The sequence below is a fragment of the Rhinolophus hipposideros genome, assembly GCF_964194185.1.
Source record: "Rhinolophus hipposideros genome assembly, chromosome: 16".
Lineage (NCBI taxonomy): Eukaryota > Metazoa > Chordata > Mammalia > Chiroptera > Rhinolophidae > Rhinolophus > Rhinolophus hipposideros.
Window position 1 is genome coordinate 38,721,110 of NC_138062.1, and position 27,543 is coordinate 38,748,652.

The window sequence follows — 27,543 nt, forward strand, 5'->3', positions numbered from 1 at the left end:
GGCTGCTGAAGTTGACCTGAAAAAAGACCTGACTATTGATCCGTAATGCTTTCAGAGAAAGATCTTGATCAAAGTTGGAAGTGATGAAGATTATGATGAGACTTTAAAGGAACATGATCAGTCTAGAGGGTCTGTGGGAGGAGCTAGGACTTATGAGATGAATTTTCATACTCTATGTCATCCCTAGAATCCTATAGGAAGAAGTCTGTTTATAACAAAGCTCTATGCTTGTAACTGCCCCTCCCCTTAACTTCATTTTTCCCTTTGATAAATATTTCTCATCTTGACACACTGGGCAGTGTTTGCACATGGCTTGCCATGTCTGCACACACTGGGCTGCATTCCTTCCTTTTTCCCAAATAAATCCTTTTTGATGATGAAGCACCTAGTTGATACTGTTTTTCAGGTGACACAATGAAATATTCAACCATAAAGATAAATTAAGTACCGATACATGCTACAACAGAGATATGCCTTGAAAAATTATGCTAAGTGAGTGAAGTCAATCATGAAGACCATATATTATATAATGCCATGCATGTGAAAGACCTGAATTAGGTAAATCTATAGAGAAAAAAGTAAATTAGTGGTTGGCTAGGGCTGAGGATTAGAGGAGGAAGATGGGAAGACTGAGAATGATAGATAAATTATACAATACCGTACATGTATATTAAATCATCATGTTGCAATCTTTAAATACAATTTTATTAGTCAATTATACCACAATAAAACTGGAAAAGAATTTTCCAAGTGTATCCCAAAGTTACATAACGATTTATAGTTTTTCTTATATCAGTGAAAATAAAAATTTAGCCTTAGGGGTATGTGGATGAAGAAAAGGCCACATGCTAAAGCTGACAAGCTCAGGGGAGGCCAGCATGGCAGGTCCTACAAACTCAGAGACTGAAATTGACCACCTAGGATGGTCTGAACATAAAAATTCCTAACTAAAAGCAGGTGATGGCTGGTAGTCACATCCTTGGCCTGTAGCTTCCTTGACAAAGGTCAATGTTTACCTTAAATGAGCCTGGCTATTGTCTTTTTGCATTTAAGATAACATACCCTTAGAATGTCAGAGTAATCCCTTTTTCTGGACACCTAGGGCTTAATCCTCCCCACCAGGACACCAGACTACAGAATCCCTCATTGTTATCTTGTTCCCTGATATGGGGACAGAGTCCCAGAGAGCAGTTTCCAGGCTCTCGGCCTCACATGGAAAGGTGCTGGCTCAGGTAGTAGATGGTCATCAGCTGTGACTAGTTGGCCATCAGCTGTTACCGGTTAGCCATTAGCCACTAATATAACTGCCGTGGCTACGTTGGTTGGTTGGTTGGTTGGTTGGTTGGTTGGTTGGTTGGTTGGTTGGTTGGTTGGTTCGTTGGTTCGTTGGTTGGTTGGTTCGTTGGTTGGTTCGTTGGTCGGTTGGTTCGTTGGTTGGTTGGTTGGTTGGTTGGTTGGTTGGTTGGTTGGCAGAGAAGCAGACAGGCAGATTGCGGCTTGTGCTTCCTGTGTCTTCAACCCAGCTGCCAGCGGGACTAGTGGTATGACTCCCCTATCCATGGCTCCATTGGTGTTCCTTTTTGGCCTCACCATATCCTGTGTTCTTGTGCAGGGAGCGGGACCAGAGTCTCTGCGTGACATCTCAATGTTATCTCTCTGTGCTGTAAAATGTTAATTGTTAACTATCCTGTGTCCACCAATGTAAAAAAAGTGTTTCTCCATTTTGCCTCTTTATCCAAAACCAGAGATTTACCCACTTTGCTTTCTCCCACCCTTAATCTACCACCAATGGATTTCAGGTAACCCTCCTTACATTTCCTCCTTTTGAAACTGGAGTCCAAACCAGTCCGGCAGCTCATGCTGCCTGTGCCACTCAGGCAATAGATTGACACAGGAGTTGGGTTGTAGAATAAGTTGTCATTATCAGAGCAGCAGTGGTCTGAGAAGGCAGCGGGTTAACCTCTCCAAAAACTGCTACTGTAACATTTCAGCCAGGCATAGGGTATTTAAAACAAAATCTGGCCGTTTCCCCAGAGGCTACATGATAGTTCTAGGGGCCTGTATGAAGCCTTTCCTCTGGCCACATGATTCTCTCGTGGAGCCAGAAACCCAGGAACAATGATGGATTAGCCTGGAAAGAATGCCATAGACCATAGAGATTGTGACCAATAAGCCTAAGGGTATTAATCATAAGGGTAATTTTCTAAAACAGGGAACTGGATGGGACAGGAGATACTCCCAGCTCAAGCCGCAGGGGATTGATCTAATGTTAAGCTATAGGTAAGTCAAGTAAAGGTGAGGCCACAGATGTGGCAAGGCCTGTCCTGTGGGTCTCTCAACTGAGCCCTGCTTCACTTTGATTCTATTGTATAAAATAAGCTAAGAAACTGCCATTTTCTGAAGCATTTTCTTAATCCGTTGAGATTTTGCTTCCCAGCAATTGTCAGTTTGGCTCAAATAAACTCCCTAAGCTTTCTCTGAGGCTGGATGTTTCTTCATCAACAAACCCATTTACATTTTTAAGTTTTCTAGGGACACAGGGAGAAACTGACTTAAAATGAATTTCCTTTATTGTACCTGAGAATGTAATGAACACATCTCACACCCTGTGGTTAGACTGAAAAGAGTCCTTGCTTCCAGGATAGGGCTATGCGTTCCAACTTCCCACCTCAGCCAAGTGCCCTGGGATTCTTTCTCTTAAATTCCAAATGAGTGTGGGGTGGGGTGGTGGGCACAAGGGATGGGTGCAAGATTCAATCCTGGCAAGTTTAAAGATTAAAATGGAGTCAGGCTCTATTACAGATGATGAGGTCATATTAAATATCTGCGTTTCTAAACAAGGCTCACAGATCCAGGCGTGAGGGCTCAGCCTTAAACGCAAAATCCACGACACCCTAAGCGGTATAAGACCCTCTTGTTCCAGGGTGGCCTGCCTTGGCCCACCCTCGTGTCTGTACTTCCTCCATCTTGAAACTGAATCGGGAATACCCTGTGCACACCTCTGACCACGCCTTACGAGGAAGCTGCGGAAAAGACAAAGGAGTCAGCCCTAGGCCAGAAAAAAGTTCTGTTTAGATGTTGGGGGCTGGGGGAGACAGATTACAGCCTTCTGGCAGAAGCTAGTTCTGCACAGCCACAGGGTCTCGCTGCGGTTGTCACTCAGGCACGAGGGGGCGCGGCCTTATGAACTGTCCAATCAGGCGCGCCGCTGGGGCGGATAGGGGTGACGCCGGCACAGGCGTGAACGTCTCTCTCTGCCAACGTTCTAGATCGCTTGTCATCTGCCCTTAGAGGTCCCTGGTGGCTTTGCTGCATCTTCTGTCGAGCTGTAATCTGCAGCGGTGGTGGGCGTCATAGGCAGGACTTACGAAGACCCAGGAAAACTAGAAATGGTGAGTGTGCGGGGCGAATGCGGCGATGGCGACGGAGGGCACGCAGAGTGGGGGCTGGGCCGGCCGCCCGGATCGCGGGCGTCTTGTCCCGTCACTGCGCGCGGCGAATTCGCGGAGTCTCCGTGGGTGGCTCTGCGACCCCAGCCGCGCGTCTCCCCAGATTGTACGGTGATCACGGGGAGGGTCATCGGGAGACAGTCGTGACTCTTGACTCCGGAGTTAGTGCGAGGGCGGAGCTGCGATGTGTGGCATTCCCAGCCCCTTCTTTCTGCGCAGTGGCACCTGTTTTCTCGTGAGTTTTCCAATGTTGGGGGAGCGGGGTGTAAAATCCACCACGCCGTCCTCCCAACCTCGCTCTCCCTGGCAATAAGTCTCAATTTCCAGATCCGTCCCTTCCTTCCCAAACGGCACTTCCCCTCCCTGAGTCATAGAATCATTATCTACTATTTGTCATCGTGTGCATTTGAAAGAGCCCCAACATTTTACTTGGTTATCCTTTTTAAATTTTGCCACGAATGGTTATTTCTTAAAGATATATTTTTTTTTGTTTGTGAATATACGTGAGAGGAAAGCCGAGAATAACCACCTGGAAAACGTATGAAATCCCCGTTCCTCTCCCCCTGCACCTGCCCTGGGCACAGACGTCCTTTGGTGGAGGCTCCTCTTTGGAACCTTTCCTGGGTGTTGTCTCCTACCTGCAGGTCCCCTCCCTGGGTTTGTCACCCTGAAAAAATTTACTGATTTATTTAAGTTTGTTTTCAATAGAGGTGAAATGTATTTAATAAATAGAGTTTGAAAGACAGTATAATATAGTTCCAAAGAGGCACAAGAGGTGAATCTCAGGAAAAAAGAAGTTCCAGTATTACCAATTCATTTGTTAAGAATTCTGGTGTCCCTATTGTCTTCACTTCAGTGTATGTAGTAAGTTTTTTATTTCTGTTCTTTACTTTTGGGTGTTTTCAAATGAACTTCTACAGCTCAGACTTGCAGAGCAGACTTGTCCAAGTGTGATTATTACAAAACAATGACTAGGCGTGCAAGTAGTAATTAACAGACACCCGTTTTTCTGAATGGAACCCATACGTGGGCCTTTCTGGTTGAACTAGTAAAAGTGAGTTAAAGATTCCCCTCTCCCCCTCTTCCACATTGTCACTGGGTTTCAGTGATTTTGCTGCATTCTTCAGACACTGAGATTGCGCCATTTAAAATATCCACGTGATCTATAGCAGTGTGACTGGGAGCAGAGGCCTGTGGCCAGTGACCCAGGCTAAGGCCCTTGAGCGGCAAAGGGAAGTACTTGAAGGCCCAGTGGTTCTTCCTGGGGAGCCTCCCCTGCACGTGTCCTACCTGCTCACACCCAGTGTGGGGGGGCCTTCACACTGAGAGAAGGTGCAGCCCTGGAGGGCTGGGGGTGCACATGATAAGGGGTAGGAGGTGATAACCCTTCTGAGGTTGCGGTTTCTTAAGTCTAGACATTTTTAGACATACATTTGAATTTTGCATCCACAGCGTAGGTGCACTCAGTATAATTTGTGAACATCGAGAAAGTCTGACGATCAGGTATTCTGTCTGGTGGACGAAGGGTTTGTGAATTGGGGAGCTCATTTGGGTTAGAACCTTAAACTGATTCGGGCTGTGAATTTCTTCACTGTGAGAATGGAAGCCTGGGGGAGGGAGTGCTTCCATGCTTACAGGAGTGGGGGGGCTGTGTGTGGAGCTCCCAGAGTTCCTTCCTGGGGCTGCTCAGAGGTTCCGCCCCACCTCCCTCCAGGGACTAACCCACTGCAGGGGTTGTGTCTCAATTGGGAGAGACTAGATCCTAAGTTTGGGAACATACTCAGCTTTCTGAGTGTGGGTTTCCTTCTGAACTGTACGGAAGCTGGCTGCGTAACTGTTTTCATTCCAATATTTGTGTGGGTGAGTTTTCCATTGAATTCTTTTCTCCCTTGAATTGCTGCCCTTTGATTCTAGTTCCCATTAGCACTTGGGCTTTCAATATGTAGTTGAATGAGCAATATGATGTGAGTAAGGCAAGAATATTGTGGAACCAAATAAATGTTTGTTTTATTTAGGCAAGAGAACATCAAGATCTGAGATGGGTGTATTTTAAGTTCTTTGGTACTTTTTTCATTTTTAGGCCAGTGTTTGTGAGTGTATGTCTCTAGAAAACTTTCCTATTTGGAAGCCTATACTATTCCTAATGCAAACAAATTCCTATTTTAATTGATATGAGGAAAACTCCAGGCTTAATGAAATCTCAAATTACAAACATTAGCACATTATAATACCCTACTCCTTCCTGAGAACATTCCCAGTGAGAAATATAGTGGAGGGACAGACTATGAACCCCTTGTCCTTTTAGTTAGAAAGGGATTTGTAAATTTGATGGTTTACAGTTATATCTGTTATGTTTAAAGGATTAAATCTTGCAGTGGTTTCCTCTATAGAAAAGTTAAAATTAAGCTTTTTATAAAGCGGAAGCTAATTAAAGATAATGGTTAAGCATAGGAAAATGTGATGTATGGAAGTTTCCACCTATATTTTAAGTAAATAATGCATGGGAAGGTTGAAAACATTCCTAAGCTAGAAAACTAACTTCAGAAGATGCCCTGCTCTGCATGTCCTGCTCCACTCCTGTGTCTAACGCCATCCACCCTCAAATGACCACTTCTTTATTATCTGTTAGTGTTTCTGTATGTAGGAACAAGCCAATTTGAATGTCTGTTTTTCTTACTCATATTTGTTCTTTTCATGAGTGGTCTGCATCCACATGTTTGATGTTTGACTACTGAAAACTTCTGCCTGTTAAACAAAATTGAACCCAGTTAATTTGAAAATCTATTTGGTTTTAATTGATTTGTATATCCAGTAGCAACTACCTAAAATGTGCAAAAGGTTTTTATAGGGAGAAAGGGGTTGGGGGGCGGGGGGCAAGGGAGCTATTAACAATAGAAAAGAAAAGGTTATTTTAAGACCAGGACATCTTTTTTGTTTGGGAAGGGGAGAAGGGGACATGTGTTTATCACACAGATTTCCTCTTTCTGTGGGGCATGGAGAGGGCCCCATTGACAGATTACCTTCCCTGTGCTTGACTAGAAAATTCAAGACTGGTTGATTAAGATTACATTTGTGGGAGATAAAGGAAATATTGAAAGGGAGACATTTTGATGACATTCAGGACATCAAGGATAATAATGACACAACTCTGATGGCCATTCCAGAAAAAGAGTTCCAAAATTGTTTTGAAGGGTGGATTAGGCACTGGCATCAGTGCATAGCTTCCCAAGGGGAGAACTTCGAAGGTGACCATAGTGATATTCAGCAATGAGGTATGTAGCCCTTTTTCTAGGATGAGTTCGCGAACTTAATTGTCTGACCTTGTATGTACCACCTCTTTAATCATCCATTAAAGGACACTTAGGTAGTTTCTATGTCTTGGCTACCGTGAATAATACTGCAATGAACATAGGAGTACATATATCTTTAAACTCAATGTTTTCAAATTTTTCAGGTAGATACCCAGCTGGGTCATATGGTTGCTATAAAATTTTTAAGGAACCTCCATATTGCTTTCCATAGTGGCTGCATCAATTTACATGCCCCCCAGGGGTGTACACAAATTCTTTTTTCCCCCCACGTCCTTTCCAACACTTATTATTTTTTGTTTTGTTGATAATAACTATTCAAACAGATGTGAGGTGATACCTCATTGTATTTTGATTTGTATTTCCCTTATAGCCAGTGAGGTTGAGCATCTTTTCATATCTCTGTTGGCCATTTGTATGTCTTCTTGGGAGAAGTGTCTGTTCAGGTCCTCTGCCAATTTTTCAGTTGGATTTTTTTGTTGTTGTTGTTGAGTTGTATGAGTTCTTCATGTATTTCGGTTATTAGCCCCTTATTGGAAGTATTGTTTGCAAATATCTTATCCCATTTGGTTGGTTGCCTTTTTGTTTTGTTTATGGTTTCTTTTGCTGTGCAGAGGCTTTTTATGTTTTTATTTTGTTCATTTAAAATAATTTTTTTAATTGGGGAATATTGGGGAACAGTGTGGTTTTCCAGGACCCATCAGTTGTCCTTCAAACTAGTTGTGGAGGGCTCATCTCAGCTCCAAGTCCAGTCACCATTTTCAATCTTAGTTGCAAGGGGCACAGCCCACCATCGCACTCGGGAATTGAACCAGCAACCTTGTTGTTAAGAGCTCGCATTCTAACCAGCAGAGCCATCTAGCCGCCCCCAGCTCTACGGAGCGTTTTAGTTTGATATAGTCCCATTCATTTATTTTTGCTTTTACTTCCCTTATTTTTTAGGTCAAATTCTTAAAAGCTTCTCTCTGAGACCAAGGTCCATAAGTTTAGTACCTACCATGTGTTGTCTTCTATCTGTTTTACTGTTTCAGTTCTTGTATTTAGGACTTTGATTCATTTTGAGTAAATTTCTTTATATGGTGTCAAATAGCACTCTAGTTTCATTCCTTTTCACGTGGCTTTCTAATTTTCCCAACACCATTTTTATTGAAGAAACTGTCTTTACCCCATTGTGTATGCTTGCCACCTTTGGCATAGATAAGTTGATCATATAAGTATGGGTTTATTTCTGGACTATTCTGTTCCATTGACCTATGTGTCTGTTCTTAGGCCAGTACCATGCTGTTTTGATTACAGTAGCCTTGTAGGACAGTGTGATATCAGATATTATGATACTTTTCAACTTTGTTCTTCTTTCCCAAGATTGCTTTGGCTAATTGAGGTTCCATGTAAATTTTAGGATTATTTGTTCTGGTTCTGTGAAAAATTCCGTTGGTCTTTTGATAGGGATTGCATTGAATCTATAGATTGTTTTGGGTAATATGGACATTTCAACGTTATCCATGAGCATGGTACATGCTTCCATTTGTTTGTATGTTCTTTAGTTCTTTAGTGTCTTATAATTTTCTGAGTATAGGTTGTTTACCTTGTTGGTTAAATTTATTCCAAGGTATTTTATTCTTTTTGATGCAAATACAAATAGGAGTGTTTTCTTACTTTCTCTTTCTGATAGTTTGTTATTGGTGTATAAAAATGTAACCAATTTCTGAATATTAATTTTGTATCCTGCTAATTTACTGAATGCACTTAATTAGTTCTAATAGTTTTCTGGTGGACTCTTTCAGGTTCTCTAAATATATTAAAATCATCTGCACATAATGATATTTACAGTTCAGATGCTCTTATTTTTTTTCTTGTCTGGTTGCTGTGGCTAGGACTTCAAATACTGTGTTGAGTAAAAGTAGTGAAAGTAGACATCCTTGTGTTGTTCCTGATTTTAAAGAAAAGAGTTTTCGGGTGCTGAATGTTGAGTATGATTTTTAACTGTGGGTTTGTTATACGAATACATAGCCTTTGTTATGTTGAGGTATGTTCTTTCTATCACCACTTAGCTGAGAGTTTTTATTGTAAGTAGATGTTGAATTTTATCAAATGCTTTTCCTGCAGGTATTGATATGATCATATAATTTTTGTCCTTCACTTTATGTGGTGTGTCACAATAAATGATGTAGACATTGACCCAACCTAACATCCTAGGTATGAATCCTACTTGATTATAGTGTTTGATCTTTTTAATGTATTGCTGAATTCAGTTTGCATGTTTTGTTGAGGATTTTTGCATCTATGTTCATCAGGGATATTGGCCTATAATTTCTTTTGTGTGTGTGTGTTCTCCTTGCCAGGTTTTCAGTATCGGGTTAATGTTGGCCTCATAAAATGAATTAGGAAGTGCTGTCTCTTCAGTTTTTTGGAAGAATTTGAGAAGGATAGGTATTAAATCTTTTTTGAATATTTGGTTGAATTCAATTAGTGCAGCCATCTGTGCTGGGCTTTTGTTTTTTGGGGAGGTTTTTGATGCCTTTCAATTTCCTTGCTGTTGATCAGTCTACCGTGTTTCCCCGAAAATAAGACCTAACTGGAAAATAAGCCCTAGCATGATTTTTCAGGGCTGAACATAAGCCCTGATGCATCTTTGGACCAAAAATTAATATAAGATCCAGTCTTATTTTGGGGAAAACACGGTATTTAGATTTTCCAATTCTTTATGCTTCAGTCTAGGAAGGTTATATTTATTTCTAAGAATTTGTCCATTTTTTTAGGTTATTTAATTTGGTGGCATATAGCCTTTCATATTCTTGTATAGTCCTTCAAATACAAAGGACTGTACATATTCTTGTATAGTCCTTTGTATTTCTGTGATGTCTGTTGTTAATTTCTCTTTCATTTCTGATTTTCTTTTTTTCTTTAGTAATTTTAGCCAGACGTTTGTCAATTTTATTTACCTTTTCAAAGAACCTGCTCTTTGTTGCATTAATCTTTTCTATTGTCTTTTTTCTCTGTTTTGTTTAATTCTGCTTATTTCACTATTTCCTTCCTTCTGACTTCAGGTTTCATGTGTTCTTGTCTCATTATTTAAGGTAAAATGTTAAGTTGAGATTTTTCTTGTTTCTTGAGGTAGGCCTGTAATGCTATAAATTTCCCTTAGTACCACTTTTGCTGCACCCCCAAATTTTTGATATATTGTCATTCTCATTTGTCTTTATGTACTTTTATCTCTTTATTTCTCTTTTGACCCAGTAGTTGGTCAGTAGCACATTGTAAATATTTACATATTTGTGATTTTTCCAGCTTTCTTTTTGCAGTTGACTTCCAGTTTCAAAGTGTTGTGGTTGTAGAATATGCTTGGTGTAATGTCAATCTTAAATTTATTGAGACTAGTTTTGTGCCCCAATATATGGCCTATCGTGAGAATGTTCCATGTGCACTAGAGAAGAACATATATTCTTGTGTTCTGGTGTGAAAAGCTGTAAGTATCAATTATGTTCATTTGGTCTAATGTGTCATTTAAAGCCTATATTTCCTTATTGATTTTCTGTTTGGATGATCTGTTCATTGCTGTCAATGGGGTATCTAAGTCCCTTACTATAATTGTATTTTTGTCAGTTTTTTTCTATTAGTAATTGTTTTATATATTTTGGTGCTCTCAGGTTGGGTGCATATATATTAAAAAGTGTTATGTCTTCTTAATGTATTGTCCGTTTATCATAATAAAGTGTCCATCTTTGTATCTTATTATCCTTTTTAAAACCCTATTCGAACAAGAGTTGCAATTTCCTACTTCTGTCTTACTCACAGTGTTGTATCCTTTTGTCTTTTTGTTTCAGGTAGAAGAGCTCCTTTCAGAATTTCCTGTAGGTCTTGTGGTAAATTCCCTCAGTTTCTGTTTGACTGTAAAAGCCTTTGTTTCTCCTCCATGTCCAAAAGATAACTTTTATTCTTGGCTGATAATTTCTCTCCTTCAACAATTTGAATATTTGATTCCACTCTGTCCTAGCTTGTAAGGTTTCTGCTGAAAAATCTGATGGTAATCTAATGGGGTTTTCTTTATAGGTTACAGGCTGCTTTTCCCTGGCTGGCTTGAGAATTCTTTGTCATTAACTTTTAACAGCTTTAGTACAATGTGCTTTGTAGAAAGTCTTTTTGCATTGAGATAATTAAGTGTTCTGTTAGCTTCTTGGGTTCAAGAGTCCAGTTCTTTCTATAGGTTTGGGATGTTCTCATCAATTTTTTTTTTGAATAGGGTCTGTTCCCTTCTCCCTCTATTTTCTTTCTGGTATACCCATTATTCTTATATTATTCTTTCTAATGGAATCAGATAGTTCTCATAGAGTTCTTTTTTTTTATTATTGTTGTTTTTCTTCTTCCACCTGAGTAATTTCTAGACTTATACCTTCAATACCATTAATTCTTTTCTCTATCTGGTTGTTCTATTTCCTAAATTCTAATTCATTTTTTTTATCTTTTATTGCGCTCTTCAGCTGCAGTATTTTTGCATGGTTCTTTTTTATAGTTTTAATCCCTTTTGTTTGTTGATTTTATTCTTGAGCTCATTGAACTGACATTCTGAGTTTTCTTGTATCTCACTGAGTTTTTTTCAGAACTGCAATCTTGAATGTTCTTGTCATTTAAATCACAGTCTTCCCTTTCTTAAGTTTTTCTGGAGATTTTTCATTTTCTTTCTGACTTACCTTGTTACCTTGGGTATTCATGATACTTGATGGATTATTTCTCTGCCTGGGCATTTGATGGAATGAAATTTTTTAAGTAGTTGTCTCTTTTTTAACCATTTAGCAGATTGACAAGTAGAAGTCTTTGTTTTGTTTTTCAGTAGGTGGGGCTGTAGTGCAAATTTTTGTTTTTACCTACCTGCAATACTGGGATTTCTAGGATATTTGTAGGGCGGTGTCACCTCAGCAGTGGAAAATGCCCCGTGTTTCCTGGGGATGTTGGTGTCCTCTTTAAATCCAGTTTGCCACGGTGTCAGACACCATTCCAGTGGTGGACGATGGGGTTATGTCTCTGTATTCCCAGGGCTAATTTCCTGCAACCAGAAGCTGCCTGCTGCTTCTGCATTGTGTGATGTGTCACATCTCCCTCTGCCAGGATCCACCATGATGGCTGGGGGGAGGGGAAGGTGAAGGGAAGCAAGGTTGAGTTTCTGTGGCTCTGTTTCCATTGCGTTCAACTGCAGTGAGTTCACACCACTTTGCCTGGAATGTTGTATCTGGTGCTTTGCAATTTGCCGTCTGAGAGTTATTATGCTGCAGGGAAGGTGGGCACAGGAGCGTGAGTAGGGACAAATTCCTATGTCTATGGCTTTGTTTGCTTGGTAGTAGCAGCTGGCCCACTGCTGCCACCTTTTGCACCACTTCTCTGTCTCTGACCTTGGACTCAGCCCTAATGTGCACCCTACCCCTCAGGCTGGATTGCTGCCTCTGCCCCTCCAGTCTACCCAGTGGAGGTGGTACCTCAACCCTCCACTGTGCTTGCACCCTCTGGGGCTGCAGCAAGCCCTGGACTGCACTGTGGCTCCCGTTCTGTGGTTCCCTGTCTGGCCTCCCCTGCTTGCCTCCCATACTTTCACCTTCAGATGTCTCGATGTACAGCTCTTTTAGTTGTGTTTATGTGTTGAACAGAGAATCCTTTGTTGATTTATAGCTGTCCAACTTGTAATTTCAAGGGGAGAGACCTAGAGGTCTTCTCATTGCCATGATGTTGTGTGGGTTTTTTATTTCTGGGCTCTCTATTTTATTCCACTGATTTGTGTGTGTGTGTTTGCCAGTTTTGTTGGCTGTTTTGATTATTATGGCTTTGTAGTATAGCTTGATATCAATTAGTATGATACTTCCAACTTGTTCTTTCTCAAGATTGCTTTGGCTATTTGAGGTCTTTTGTGGTTCTCTGTAAATTTTAGGATTATTTGTTCTCGTTCTGTGAAAAATGTCATTGGTATTTCTATAGAGATTGCATTGAACCTGTAGATTGCTTTGGGTAACGTGGACATTTTGACAATATTGATCCTTCCAATGCATAAGCACAGTGTATCCTCCCATTAATTTGTGTCACTATCAATTTCTTTCATCAGTCTTACACTTTTCAGAATACAGGTCTTTCACCTTGATTACATTTATTCCTAGGTAATTTATTCTTTTTGATACAATTATAAATGTAATGTTCATAGGCGTCTGATGCAAGAAACTGCCCTAGTTCCCTTACTATATGTAATTAGAACTTCAGTCACTATGCTATCACCTACTGAGCTCTCCTGAAACTAGAGGCTCTCATGAGCACTGAGCATGTGATGCTCTGCTGAGCTGCCATTGAGCTATTGGCCCTAGAAACAGCACCCTACCAGGTCAGCACGCCTACCAACACCTCCATGTGACAAGATGGAACCAAACCATGGCCCTCTGGCTTATGCCACCTGTAGGAGAGTGCTTTATTCTCTATTCAGTCCATTGAAAGATGCTATAGTGTTGGAGGAGGTCACCACTCCGCAGACAGAGTTTCCTCAGAATTTCCCTGGGATTCACTGAATGCACAGCGTGGGCAGTGCAGGCTTTCAGGAGGACAGTGCACATTCGTACGTGATGGAGCTCTGTGGAGAGTTGCTGTTCTTCATCCCTGAATTGGGACATTGCTGATGATGAACCAAACCCAAGGGTCACCACTACTAACCGAACATCAGGCAGTCATCTTATGACTGGCCAAAAATTGGCCCCATCTACATGTATTCACAGATGTTTGGATAATTGTCCAAGAGTTGCCACTTTGTGGGAATCTCTTGACTTATAATCCCCAGAATATAAATGTAGGTGACACTTGTCTGTCCATTACTAACTCTACATCCCAGGACTCACCAGGACACGCCTCATCCACTTGGAGTTCCAGACACTGACAGAGAAGTTGGGAGTGCAGCCTCAGGTGACTGGTCAGGAAACACTTTCTCCTGCAAGTGGAAGATGGTGGAGATTTTATCCTTTTGAAGGACAGCATTGCTGAGTCCTTCATTTGTGTTGTGCTCGTGGGTAAATTCACCATCAAACAACTGTGGCTTTCAATGAACACAGTGGCAATTGGCAGCTCTCAACCTATTCGTCAAGGTCAACAGGGCACAGGGCACAGTGTTGTTTCTTCCATAAAGAGCAGTTCTGGTACATTTGTCACTTTGTGTGATTCTCTCTATGTGCCAAAAATTGGCTCCAAGCAGCCGTGAGGCACATGAGTACAGGGATTTTGTGGTCTAAGTTGTCATGCCTTTTTCGTAGTGTCTGAACTCTAAGTTCCAATTAACTTTCTAGCCCATCAAATTGGACAGCTAGAGAAAGGAACAACTGAGTCTAATACATATTATGCAAGGCAAAAACCATACTTTTTCACAAAAATATTTTGATTTCACCAGCTGCATCTGACTACTTCTAAAGGCCTGGAGTACTTTAGGGACAATATAGACAGCTAGACCTTATTAAAAGTTGGATTTATGCTTGACGCTCGGTGTTTTCTTCTCCGCTGAGGTACCTGGAGCTGGGGTTGCTCCTCTGAGGGGAGGTGAGCTGTTTCCTCTCAGAAGCCTGGGGTCCGGCCTGTCCCTCCTGGCTCGGCGACGCCCAGTGCATCTGTGCCGCCATCATGGATCTGAATTTAAACCGAGGGGATTATTTACAGGGGGGAGTGACCTCTCAGAAGACCATGAAGCTACTTCCTGCTTCAAGACATAGAGCTACAAAAAAGGTAGTTATTGGAGATCATAATGGTGTAGTTACTTGCTTTGGCATGAAGAAAGGAGAAGCAGTGGCAGTGTTCAAGACTTTTCCCAGGCAGAAGATTACAAGACTGGAACTAGGAGGGGTTCTTAACACACCACAGGAGAAAATTTTTATTGCTGCAGGATCTGAGATTAGAGGATTCACAAAGAGAGGAAAACAGTTCCTCTCTTTTGAAACAAACCTCACTGAAAGCATTAAAGCTATGTATGTTTGTTCTCTTTTTATTTTTACTTACCCATTTACAATATTTTGGACAGGTGACAAACATTTGATTAAGTATCATATCTTAATAGGTTTTCTGGGAAATAAAATTGACTAAAAGTACTTTATTAGTCAGAAATTAAATTTGACCTATAATCAGTATAAAATCAAAAAAAAAAAAGAAAAAGTTGGATTTCCACTGGGCTCTCACATTTGGTGACGAGAATAGAAGAAAAAACTTCCAATTCTTTATTTTGTTTTTATTCATTAAAATTTTATGCAGATTTGACTCTCCACCTCATAGAGAGCTGTAAATGGTTAGTAATAAGGAAGGAGATGAAAAGTTTTTTTCACAAGGTATTGATGGTTTTAAAATGATATTTGTTTTATTTGTATAGCATTTGTGTCACTTCTCAACATGCTCTGAATCTGCCATTAGAGAGAAATAGGATGTAATGTGGTCACAGTAAAAGTGTGTAAATAATTTCCATGTGTTCATCATGCTGTTAAATTTATGAGTAAGTGTGGACAATAAGTTTCTAATGGTCAAGTCACAGAATAAATTTTTGGAGATGACACAGTCGTATGTAACCTTCCTATAAATGGAGTATAGATGTCTAGTGCTGTTAGTCTTACATCCTACTGTAGGAGGTGAGTCTACAGCATCCTGTAATTAGTCTCAGTATCCTACTGTACACATATTTGGGGTGTTTTAGGACTCAGTGGCCTTTGAGGATGTGAGTGTGAACTTCACCCTGGAGGAATGGGCCTTACTGGATCCTTCACAGAAGAAACTCTACAGAGATGTGATGCAAGAAACTTTCAGGAACCTGGACTCACTAGGTAAGGATGATGACCTTCCTTCACTTGCTCAATTAGAGAGCAAGTATTTCTTGCTCATCGTTGTTTTTCCAAAATGTAGAATGTGTAAAAGGAGGACCTTAGTAAATAAATGAGGCATGGTCACAATGGACATAGAATATAACAATTTTCTTATAACTTCTAATATTTGGGAATCATTTTTCTTGATCTATATTTTAGGCAAAAAATGGGAAGATAATGATGTTGAAGAGCTGTACAAAAACCAGGGGAGAAAACTAAGGTGAGTCATAATCACAACAGGAAGTAGAGTCTCATGTGAGAATCGTGGTATGTATGTTATGAATTTTTAAAAGAAGGAAACAAAATAAATAACTGCTGCTTCAAATTTAGTTATTCTTAGAAAATTTTCAATAATTCGAAATACTTTATATGTGACATAGATATTCAGTGTTTGCAAAATTGTTTACTTAGAAACAGTATTAATAAACCTTATATATGAATATCACTGTTTTGACAATTGCACGGGTGAAGTACTTTTGGAGAGCATTCAGTATGTTCAACTGCAGAGAATTCAGACAAGACAGAAAACTTACATCCTTTCCTAAGAATCCTGATAAGTACTTTGAAAAAATCAATAATAATGTGCTTCTCATTTTTTACAGAAGTCAAATGGTAGAGAGACTCTGTGAAAATAAGGAGGCTAGTCATTGTGGAGAAAATTCCAGCGTTATCCCAAATCTCAGTCTGAACAAGAAAATTCCCGGAGTGAAACTACATGAATGCAGTGCATGTGGAAAAGTCTTCACACATCACTTATCCCTTAATAGGCACATGAGGTGTCATACTGCACACAAACCATATGAGTATCTGAGTTATGGAGAGAAGCCATATAAGTGTAAGGTGTGTGGGAAAGCTTATATTTCTTCAAGTTCATTTAAAATACATCAAAGGATGCACACTGAAGAGAAAGCCTATACTTGTAAGGAATGTGGAAAAGCCTTCCATTTTCGCCCATCTTTTGAAACGCATAAAAGGATTCACACAGGAGAAAAACAATACGAATGTGAGGAATGTGGAAAAGCCTTCATGTGGCTCACAAGCTTTCGAAGACACATTGCAATGCATACTGGAGGTGGACCTTATAAATGTAAACAGTGTGGAATAGTCTTTAGATATCATCGTACTTTTCAATCACATGAAAGGACTCACACAGGAGAGAATGCCTATGAATGTAAGGAATGTGGTAGAGCTTTCAATTCTCAACGAGGTTTCCAAGTACATCAAAGATATCACAAAGGAGAAAACCCCTTTGAATGTAAACAGTGTCGGAAAGTCTTTAGATATCATCGTACTTTTCAAGCACATGAAAGGACTCACACAGGAGAGAAACTGTATGAATGTAAGCAATGTGGTAGAGCTTTCAGTTCTCATCGAGGTTTCCAAATACATGAAAGATATCACAAAGGAGAGAAACCATATGAATGTAAGAAATGTGGTAAAGCTTTCAGTTCTCATAAAAGTTTCCAAATACATGTAAGAAGTCACAAGGGAGAGAAACCCTACGAATGTAAGCAATGTGGTAAAGGTTTCAATTGTTACCGCGGTTTCCAGATTCATGAAAGAAATCACAAGGGAGAGAAATCCTATGAGTGTAAATGTGGTAAAGCCTTCATTTATTACTATTCCTTACTCCTACACAGAGGAACTCATACTGGAGAGAAACCTTATGAATGCAAGGAATGTGGGAAAGTCCTCTCCAGTCACCAAGGCTTAAAGATACACAGCAGGCTGCACACAGGAGAGAAACCTTATGAATGTAAACAGTGTGGGAAAGCCTTCATGTATCCGTCTGGATTTCGGGCACACCTGAAAATACATGCTGGAAATAGACCTTATCAATGTAAGGAATGTGGGAAAGCTTTCATTTATCCATCAGGTGTTCGAGCACACATGAAAATACATACTGGAAATAGACCATATCAATGTAAAGAATGTGGATCCGCATTTTATATTCTCAGTTCATTACGCAAGCATGAAATGATTCATACTGGAGAGAAACCCCATGAATGTACACAATGTGGTAAAGCCTTTAGAGATTACAGTTACTTGCAAATACACAAAAGAACTCATACTGGGGAGAAACCTTATGAATGTAAACAATGTGGTAAAGCTTTTGTTTCTCAGGTAAGTTTCCAAACACATGAAAGAAGCCACACTGGAGAGAAACCATATGAGTGCAAAGAATGTGGGAAAGCCTTCAGTTCTCCCAGTTCCTTCCGAAGGCATAAAAAGATTCACTGGACAAGTCTTGCTGAATGTAAATAGAATAGGAAAGACTTCAGTTGATCCCACATTCTTACACGTGAGAGAAAACAAAAACAATTCTGAAAAAGAGATAAATGTGAGCAGCATGAGAAAGCTTGATGGGAATTAATCCATGTATGTTCCAGAAAACTTTTAACACGAAAGAGTTATTGTAAATTGTTGTAAATATATTGTTGATTTTTTAAACATATTGTTGATCCTTCTTGAAGTGCATTGTTAGACTGTGGATTTCTACAATTTTCAGACCTGAATATTGAGATTACTCCATGAATCATTATTCAACAGTAATACTGAGATTATAGGTAGTGCTTTTTCTCTAAATTAGTTAATAATATCTTATTTTTTCCAATTTGAAGCCTGTTTATTCATAGCTGAAGTATATTTTTAATATGCAATTAGGTTTAATTTTTGATAATGTTCTATTTGTTGTGTGTTAAGGGAACATTGAAAAATAAAAGTTTGATTATTGTTGGGATTTTCCTACTGGTTTTGTGTCAATTCCTGGATATTTTTAGTATATTATATACTACCTATCTTACTGAGAGCACTTTTTGGGAGGGAGGCCAGAGGCGGCATATAGGAACCTATTTTCATTTTCCACACTAATGAATGATTGGAATAAGTTCTGTATGGCAAGTGTGTGAAAGAATATAGTTTCGTGTGAGTAATTATTTTCATATTGATTTCTCCTAGACAACACTAGGGGGCTATGAACTGAAGGGATGACAGAGTCAATGGCAGGACATATATGATGGGCTGATTCCCCTGAGCCACACAGTCCCACCTTGTCACAATTTTATCAGCTCTGTTTTCTTATTCCCAGAATACTTAAAATTTGACTGACTTTGGATGAGAAAAATGACTCGAGCGTTCATCAAAATAACAGTCACTCCATTAGTGTCTTTCTCTCCTTTACTTAACATCTCTTTACTGTAAAGGCTTTAGCAGCTTTCTCTTAGGCATCTAAGAGTCTCCAAACCACCCATGGTGGACATATGTTGCTCAGGGCATTCTTGTTCAAGAGACTATTTTCCTCAGCTTGTGCTGCATATAATTAGAGCAGCCACTGTTGATAACTGACAAACTCTTTTTGTAATGGAGGCCCTTCCAGGCCCTGCATTGATGATACTCTACAGCCTGTTTCCCACTTTGCCTTCGGTCATGAATGTAGGAACCTCAGGCTTTCTAACCATAAGTCTCCCCATTGAACAGATACTGGTACTTACAGCACAGAGCCGAAAATGGTGTCCCAGTATATTCCACCTACAGGAATAAGTGTGCTTCCTTCACGTTAATGTAATCCATTTTGGAGGAGGTCACTTTTCTAGACTTATTGGCCACTTAGGGAGTCTCTTGGGAGCACATGAATGACCAAGGAGTTTATATACTTTAGAGAGAGGATATGGACTCCACCACGCCTGATGGAGTCCATGGCACAGATGCTGTGTTCTGTCCCTAGATCAAACAGGCCATTCCTGATTAAAAAAAAAAAAAGGACATAAAGCAATTGTGTTAGCATTAGAGAATTCCTTGGCCAAGAATTGAATTTATTTACACATTTTTATAGATCCTTTGTCTTTTTCCAATGTCTAGCTGTCTCATCCCACCAATAGCAACAACTCCTTATCCAGTATTACCCCATTTGGCTTAACAAACTCTGGGAATATCTTGTTTCACAATAACCAGGTATAAATCAAGGTCACGCGTAACTGCACATATTAAACTGCAATCTGCAAAGACTCATTTCATTGCTCACGGAGATAAACTGAGTCAAACTTCTGAGATACATACTCACACCTCAGACTTGATGCGATTAACTTTGGCTTAATACTGAAACATAATACTGAAACATTTAGAGGCCTCTAACCTATAAAGGTCTAGGCAAAACTGAAGGGAATTTCTTCCTCTGCCATGGCTAATTCAGTGACTGACTAATGCACCCAATGTGAAAAACATATGCACCACCGGTAATATAATCAATCCACATACTTTTCCAACCGAGGAAAGAGTTCTTACAGCTAATGGCAAATGCACTTTTCAGGGCCTCTCACACCCTCTGCTGGACTACTTGCTATGTTCACACCACAGTAGAAACTGAGACAAATTACTCATATTAGTGTACATGACCCTACTGAATCCAAAATGCAAGGACTTATGAAGACCTTCTAGAAACTAATATTATCAACTAGTTTATCAAAATAGAAAACACTGGGCTCTTGACAAAGGCATTCCATGGACCTTGTACCTCTCATGACCCTCTAGAACTCTCATAGGTTGGCTTTACGGCTTATTTAGAGAAGTCTTGCTTGCTTCTAAGTGGACCTTCCTGCTATTTGAGTTAGTATTTAGATTCAGTGCCCAGTCATTGGGGCCTATTACAATATGTCTGATCATCAGGCTTTAATGACACCTTATAAATAGAGATTTTTCTCTTGTGTCAGCAGATAGGAGGGTCAAACCTTGAAAACTTGCATCCTCTAACCTTACACAGCTTAAAGGGCCAACACATTCTTTGTAGAGTCTAACTATATCTCACTTACCCTTTCCCTCTTCTTGGGAAGTACCTTTGAGTAATAATTATTTTTCTCTTCACTTGACACATGTGGTGACAGTCTTGACATTCGATCCCATTTTACGTAGAGTATGATTCCAGCCCCCAGAGGGGCAGTGATACAACAAGATAATCAATGAAAAAGGTTTTTCATGTGACAAACAGCTGTTCAGTATGGGGAATTTTCAGAAGATGATAGGAAATCTAAAAGCAGAGATCCCAGTATGATAATGTTTCTAGATGCATTTGTCACCAAAGAAAAACTTTGAAACCACCCACATGGAATCTAGCAGTAGAATCAATAATTGAAAATGGTGTAGTCTCATTAAGGGAAATATTCAGAGCAATACAAGTGAATGGATGGTTTATATCCCAACATGTAAAGACCTTGGAATGTTCATTCTTGTCTTCACAAGAAAAAAACTAAGAAATCGAAAAAGCAACACTGCTTCTTAAATCTGTGAGACATTTGAGGTCATATGGCAAAGGAATGCACCCAAAACGAGAGGCTAGTGAATATGGCGAATTGCCACTTACTGAGACCAGAGGCCAGTGGAGCCAGCTACTTCTAGGAACATGTAAACTGCAGATGAATCGTTGGAGATGCACTAAGAACTAGCTTAAGATTTACAAACTAAGTGGGGATCTGTCTTAGGGTGCTTCCCACAGTTCATGAATTTTTCTTGCAGGAGCCCAAACAGGTTCTCACAGTGAAGATTGGAAAAATTTGCCTCGTGCTTCTTGCAAAAAATGGGGAAACATTTTGATAATACACAAAGCATTCTGTCCTCTGTGTAATTTAGGCCATCCCTCCCTCAAAGAAAACTGTCAAAACTTTATCTCATAGTGAAAGCCATCAGAACTTTCAGGTTTACTCTGAAAAAAAGGGGAGGGATCAATGCTAAGAATCTGTTCTGAAGTTCAATATCCAGGGATTCTGTCCCACCAAAACATGACAGGCTTAACATAAAAGAACATTTTCCCACCCAAATACCTGACCACCATATCACCAAGGCTCCAGTATAAAAACGGGATTAAAATGAAGATGCAGAGTATACTTAAGATTGATTTTCAAGTAATATACAAACAAATAAACAAGGACACTAGAGGATAGTGAATCCCCTGACATCTGCAGCAAACATTAAACGTAGTTGGACGCCTATTCTAGAAATCATAAAATGCCACACTAAAGGTCTAGTTACCTCAAATCTTAGTGTGAAAATTCACAAGTATGTGGAAACTAAGCAAACGTGCTCCCTGATCTCACTTCTTGGTTAAAATTGTTTTGGTTTCATTTTTACATAAACCATAAACAATTTGGGTGTTTCCTTATTTTATGGGTGAAAGAACCACCAGACAACTGCCAGACCCTTCAGATTTCCTTCTGACAAAAGGGCAGGAATCAATGTTAAGAACCTGTTCTGAAGTTCATAGTCCAAGGATTCTGTCCCAGAAAACATGACAGATTTAATCATAACATAAGAGAACATTTTTGCACCCAAATACCTGAGCATCATAGCACCAGGGCTCCAGTAAAAACAGTGATTAAAGCTGAGCTGCAAGAAACTGACTGACACAAAATGAGTTTCTAGGGAAACCCAAACACACCAGGAGAGAAAAAGACAAGGACATGAGAGGTTATTGAAGTCCCTGACACTTGAAGGTACAGTGAACATGAAAAACAGTGTACCTCCTATTGAAGAAAACAAAAAGTTACACTAAAGGCCTATTTCCAACATTATTGTTAAAATTCACAGATGTGCGGAAATTAACATGCGTCCTGATTTTGCTTGGTTAAAATTGTTTTGTTTTTGTTTTTATAAACAAGAGTTTTTGGGTATTTTCTGGTCAGGTATTCGCCAAACCTTGGGAATTTCAAGCCGAAACAGATAAAGTGTTGGATTTGAGAGCATGAAGGACACACGTTTTATGTCTACGTCCACCTCAAAGAGAAAATGTATTTATGTTTTAAACACTATGAGCAGATAAACTACAAAAATAAAAACCTGGGGCAAAATTCAAAATCTTAAGAATACTTAAATTTACCTCTGGTATTGCAAAAACCTATAATTTTTGTCAAACACTTATGTGGATATTTCTTAGAAATACAGCTGTGTTTTCAAATGACTGCTTTAGTAATGAATATTATTGTCTTTATTTTCCATTTACTGAGAGCACATATTAAAATGTTCCTTTTCAGTTTTGAATTTTTCAGATCCACTTTAATTTTCTCCATTTAATCATACATTCTGAGTTAATATTAGAATGTCATACCAGTTCAGAAAATTTCAGGCAAATTTAATTTTGATTCTTACATAGTTTAAATTTTTGTCATTAAACTAACTTATCATCATTAACTTACAATACCATAAACTTAAATCATGTTTCTTTCAGTACCCTCTTACCAAAGACAACCAGGACACACATGCAGTCATAGTGGTGTATTGACTTGTAGTAATAAGCACGACTGCAAACAATAAATGATTGCACGTATCAGTAAGAGGGTGCTTAAAAGGTCTTCTTAGAGAATTTGGACTGGTGTTAGGTGACTTCATTGATATTCAATGAATCCAAACATTACTCTCTTTTTTTATTTATTTTTTATTGGGGAACACTGTTTCTCCAGGGCCTATCAGCTCCAAGTTGTTGTTCCTCAATCTAGTTGTGGAGGGCACACCTCAGCTCCAAGTCCAGTTGCCGTTTTCCACCTTAGTTGCAGGGGGCGCAGCCCACCATCCCAGGTGGGAATTGAACTGGTAATTGAACTGGCAACCTTATTGTTGAGAGCTCACACTCTAACCAAATGAGCCATCCAGCTGCCCCTCCAGCAGCTCAGCAGCATCTCGTCTTCAATCCAGTTGTGGAGGGCGCAGCTCACTGGCCCATGTGGGAATCAAACCTGCAACCCTGTTGTTCAGAGCTCGTGCTCTAACCAACTGAGCCATCCAGCCACCCCAACATTACTTTGTTGGATGCTGTGAGGAGATAAATGTAATTCTGTGTTTGGTAATCATAATTGTTTGGAATGGTTGGTCATTTTTGTGGTTTGGACTCTGTTCCCATTTACCATTTTAAGAGACATTACAGAAGTCCTTTTATCTTTTTTATGTATATTTTTTATTAAACTTAGGGGATAACGTGGTTAATAACATTATATAAATTCCAGGTGTACAGCTTTATAATACAATATCTGTTTACTCCATTGTGTGCTCACCACCCAAAGCCTAGTTTCCTTCCATCCCCTCGTATTTGACCCCTTTTTACCCTCTTCATCCTACCCCTCTTCTACCTTTCCCTCCAGTAACTACCATTCCATTTTCTATCTATGAATTTGTTTTTTTGTTTGTTTCTTGTTTTATATCCCACATAGGAGTGCAATCATACGGTTCTTGTCCTTTTCCATCTGATTTATTTTACTTACCATGTTGTCCTTTTCCACCTGATTTATTTTACTTACCACGTTTCTTATTTTACTATAAGAGCGGGTCTTATATTATTTTTTGCTCCAAAGGACGTATTAGAGCTGATTGTCCAGCTAGGTCTTATTTTCGGGGAAACAGGGTAGCATAATACTCTCAAGATCCATCCACATTGCAAATAGCAATATCTCATCTTTTTTTTCCTTTACAGCTGAGTAGTATTGTATGTATGTATCACATCTTCTTTATCCATTTATAGTCAAAGGACACTTAGGTTGTTTCCATGTGTTGGCTATTGTGAATAAAGCTGCAATGAACATAGGGGTACATGTATCTTTACAGATAAATGTTTTCAGATATTTTTTGGTAGATACACAGGAGAGGGATTGCTGGATCATACGGTAATTCTATTCTTAATATTTTGAAGAACCTCCACACTGGTTTCCATGTGGCTGCACCAGTCTGCATTCCCACCGACAGTGTCTGAGGGTTCTGTTTTCTCCACAGCCTCTCCAACACTTGTTATTTCCTGTCTTGTTGATGACAGCCATTCTGATGGGTGAGGAGGAATCTCACTGTGGTTTTCATTTGCATTTCTCGTATAGGTAGTGAAGCTGAGCATCTGTTCGTATACCTGCTGGCCGTTTGCATGTCTTCCTTGGTAAAGTTCAGGTCCTCCGTGCATTTTTTAATTGCATTGTTTGGGTTTTTTTGTTGCTGAATTGTATGAGTCTGTATGTTGATCTTGTTGTGATCCATCACTGTTATCAGGCAGCACTGTCTGATGGGGGATGAATGTGACTTTTTTACTTCGACAGAATTTTTACTACCAGGGAGTGGGAGGCAGCTCTCATTTATTCAGCACTATTTTTTCTTCTCAGTTATGATCTAAACATTTGAACATTTCTTGCTGTATAGTTGACATCATTTCAAGAGTTTCCATTCAGTAACTTAGTTATATATAAATTCACTTTTTCCTTAGCAAACTCTGTCATACTTAATTATCTCTTTTGTTGAAATAAATTCCTAGACCCAAGATGGAGCTGCTTTAGCCCAAGGTACCGCATCAAGGAACCCTAACTTTCCTGTTCCTGTATATGCTCTGCTTGACCCAAAATACAGTATAGCCAGTGAGCCAATCCCCAGCTGTAATTTATTTATTCTGAATCAGGTCAGATGTGCAACCCCAGCCAATGAACTGACACCAAACACTCTCCTTACTCTCTGAATGCCTTACCCTACCACAGTTTGCTGCCTTTGCAGTTCTCTGTACTCTTGAGACTGGAGACTGCCCACTTCATGAAGTATGAAGTTTAAAAAGTACTTTAAGGGGCAGCCAGATGGCTCAATTGGTTGGAGCGCGAGCTCAGAACAACAGGGTTGCCAGTTCGATTCCCACATGGGCCAGTGAGCTGCACCTTCCACAACTGGGTTGAAGACAACGGGATGTCACTGAACTTCTAGAGGGGCAGCGGGATGGCTCAGTTGGTTAGAGCGTGAGCTCTTCGCTGCAGGGTTGCCGGTTCAGTTCCCGCATGGGCTGGTGGGGTACGCCCCCTACAACTAAAGATTGAAAACAATGACTGGACTTGGAGCTGAGCTGTTCCCTCCGAAACTAGATTGAAGGACAACCACTTGGAGCTGATGGGCCCTGGAGAAGCCCACTGTCCCCCAATATTCCCCAATAAATTTTTTAAAAGTGTTTTAACACTTTTAATGAGTCAACTGAAGCCTATGTATTTAGATTAAATATCAGAAACACAAATCTAGCAAAAGACAAAGATGGGACCACTATTCAAATCAGGCCTTTCTAGCTTAGGGAGCATGTGTTAATGTTGAGTTTTGAGTGTCTCTTCTGGGAGACTCTCTAGACTCAAAACATGTAATTAAACACAAAATTAATCAAGGCACTCTGGCTCTGCATATAGAGGCATGAAACAAGTTTTTCCAGTTCTGCGGCTTTTGTGTTTGTGGGGAAAGAGACATTGTTAACAAATAATAAAGCTTGGCTTATAAACCAGAAACGAGAGCTTTGAAGGAAAGTTCATAATGACGTGTGAGATAACAGGAACCATGGGTGTGTTGTGGATCTCCTATATGGAGTAACAGCCTCAGTGATTAAGGATGTCATCATGAATCATTTCCGTTTCTACCATCTAACATATTAACACTTTCAGGAATTGCTCAGGTGTGAATGTAAATAGTGGGCACAATACAGACACAGTTCTGTGTTTGTGGGCAACAGTAATGTTTCCTGTAAAAATAAAGGCATACCCACATACATTAGGATGTGTAATATGAGAAAATATATAACAAATATTGGCAAGAATGTGGTGAAATTGGAACCTTTGTGCTCTGTTGGGAATGTAAAGTGCTGGAACCAGTATGGAAAAAGGTACATTGGATCCTCAAAAAATTGAAAACAGTAACTATATAGTTCAGCAATTTCACTTCTAGGTATACCCCAAAACAGTTGAAAGCAGAGAATCAAAGACATATTTCTAAGGGGTGGCCGGTTACTTCAGTTGGTTAGAGCGTGGTGCTGATAACACCAAGGTTGCCTGTTTGATCCCCTCATGGGCCACTGTGAGCTGCGCCCTCATTTAAAAAAAAAAGAAAATCACTCAAGACATATTTGTAAACCTCTGTTCATAGCTTCAATAGTCACAGTAGGCAAATGAATGGTGGAACCAACCCAAATGTACATTGATGATTGGATGATTGACGGTAGTATACATGCACAGTGGATTATTGTTCAATCTTAAAAAAGGAAATTCTGACATCTTACAATATAGATAAAGCTTGAGGACATTGTATTAAGTGAAATACGCTATGCGTGTGAAGACAAATACTGTATGGTACCACTTATGTGAGGTACCTAGAGAAGTCAAATGCATAGAGATAGAGTAGAATGACAGTTTCCAGGGATGGGAAGTGAGGGGAATGGGGAGTAGTTGTTTAATTGGTATAGAGTTTCAGTTTGGGGAGATGAAAATAGTTGTGAAGATGGTAAGTGTTGATACTTGCACAAAAATATAATGTAATTATCAATTAACTGTACTCTTGAAAATGGTTAAGATGATAAATTTTATGTTATATATATTTTACCATAATAATAAAACACAGGGAAAAGGCCACCGGATTGCACAGGCACAGTTGGACCCCGAAAGACCACAAAGCTTTATCTTTGTTTTCTAATGTTTTCAGCACTAGATTTGTCCCTTTTCCTGTATCCATGAAAGACACTTTCCAAAACAGTGCCTTTGATTTTGGACTTGATACCCAGGGATGGCTCACCTACCTCCTCACCTCTTTTCTCCAGACCTTGAGATCCCACTCATTGTCTGAAGGCCCCGGACAATGCTAACCCAATCCTGTCGTGTGTTTAGGAAATTTTTATTTTAAAAAGTAAAACGCTCCTTTATAAAATACTCCATTTAAAAAATCAATAAAGAAGGAAAAGTGGAACTGAAAAAGACATGAGAACTGTAGGGGGAAAAATTAAAATGGCAAATGTAATTGGAATTATAATACCAAATGTGAATGGGTTGCATAATTCAGCCAAGAGTTAGGGATTATTACCCTACTTTTGACAAGAAGAATATCCAACTATATGCTCTCTATAATAAAATGCTCCTTTGAAAAATGTTTTTTTATTTTTCAATTACAGTTGACGTACAATATTATATTGGTTTCAGGTGT

At 39.6% G+C, this 27,543-nt stretch overlaps 1 protein-coding gene across 1 annotated transcript; it reads left to right on the forward strand.

Moving 5' to 3' along the window:
* The first annotated feature begins 3,262 nt into the window (after positions 1–3,262).
* Positions 3,263–18,347, forward strand: LOC308509095 (uncharacterized protein). The gene is made up of 4 exons (XM_081076764.1): positions 3,263–3,392; positions 15,441–15,567; positions 15,766–15,826; positions 16,209–18,347. Exons 1-4 carry the CDS (start codon positions 3,390–3,392, stop codon positions 17,869–17,871), a joined length of 1,854 nt encoding a protein of 617 aa, XP_080932890.1. The 5' UTR covers positions 3,263–3,389; the 3' UTR covers positions 17,872–18,347.
* Positions 18,348–27,543: the final 9,196 nt, after the last annotated feature.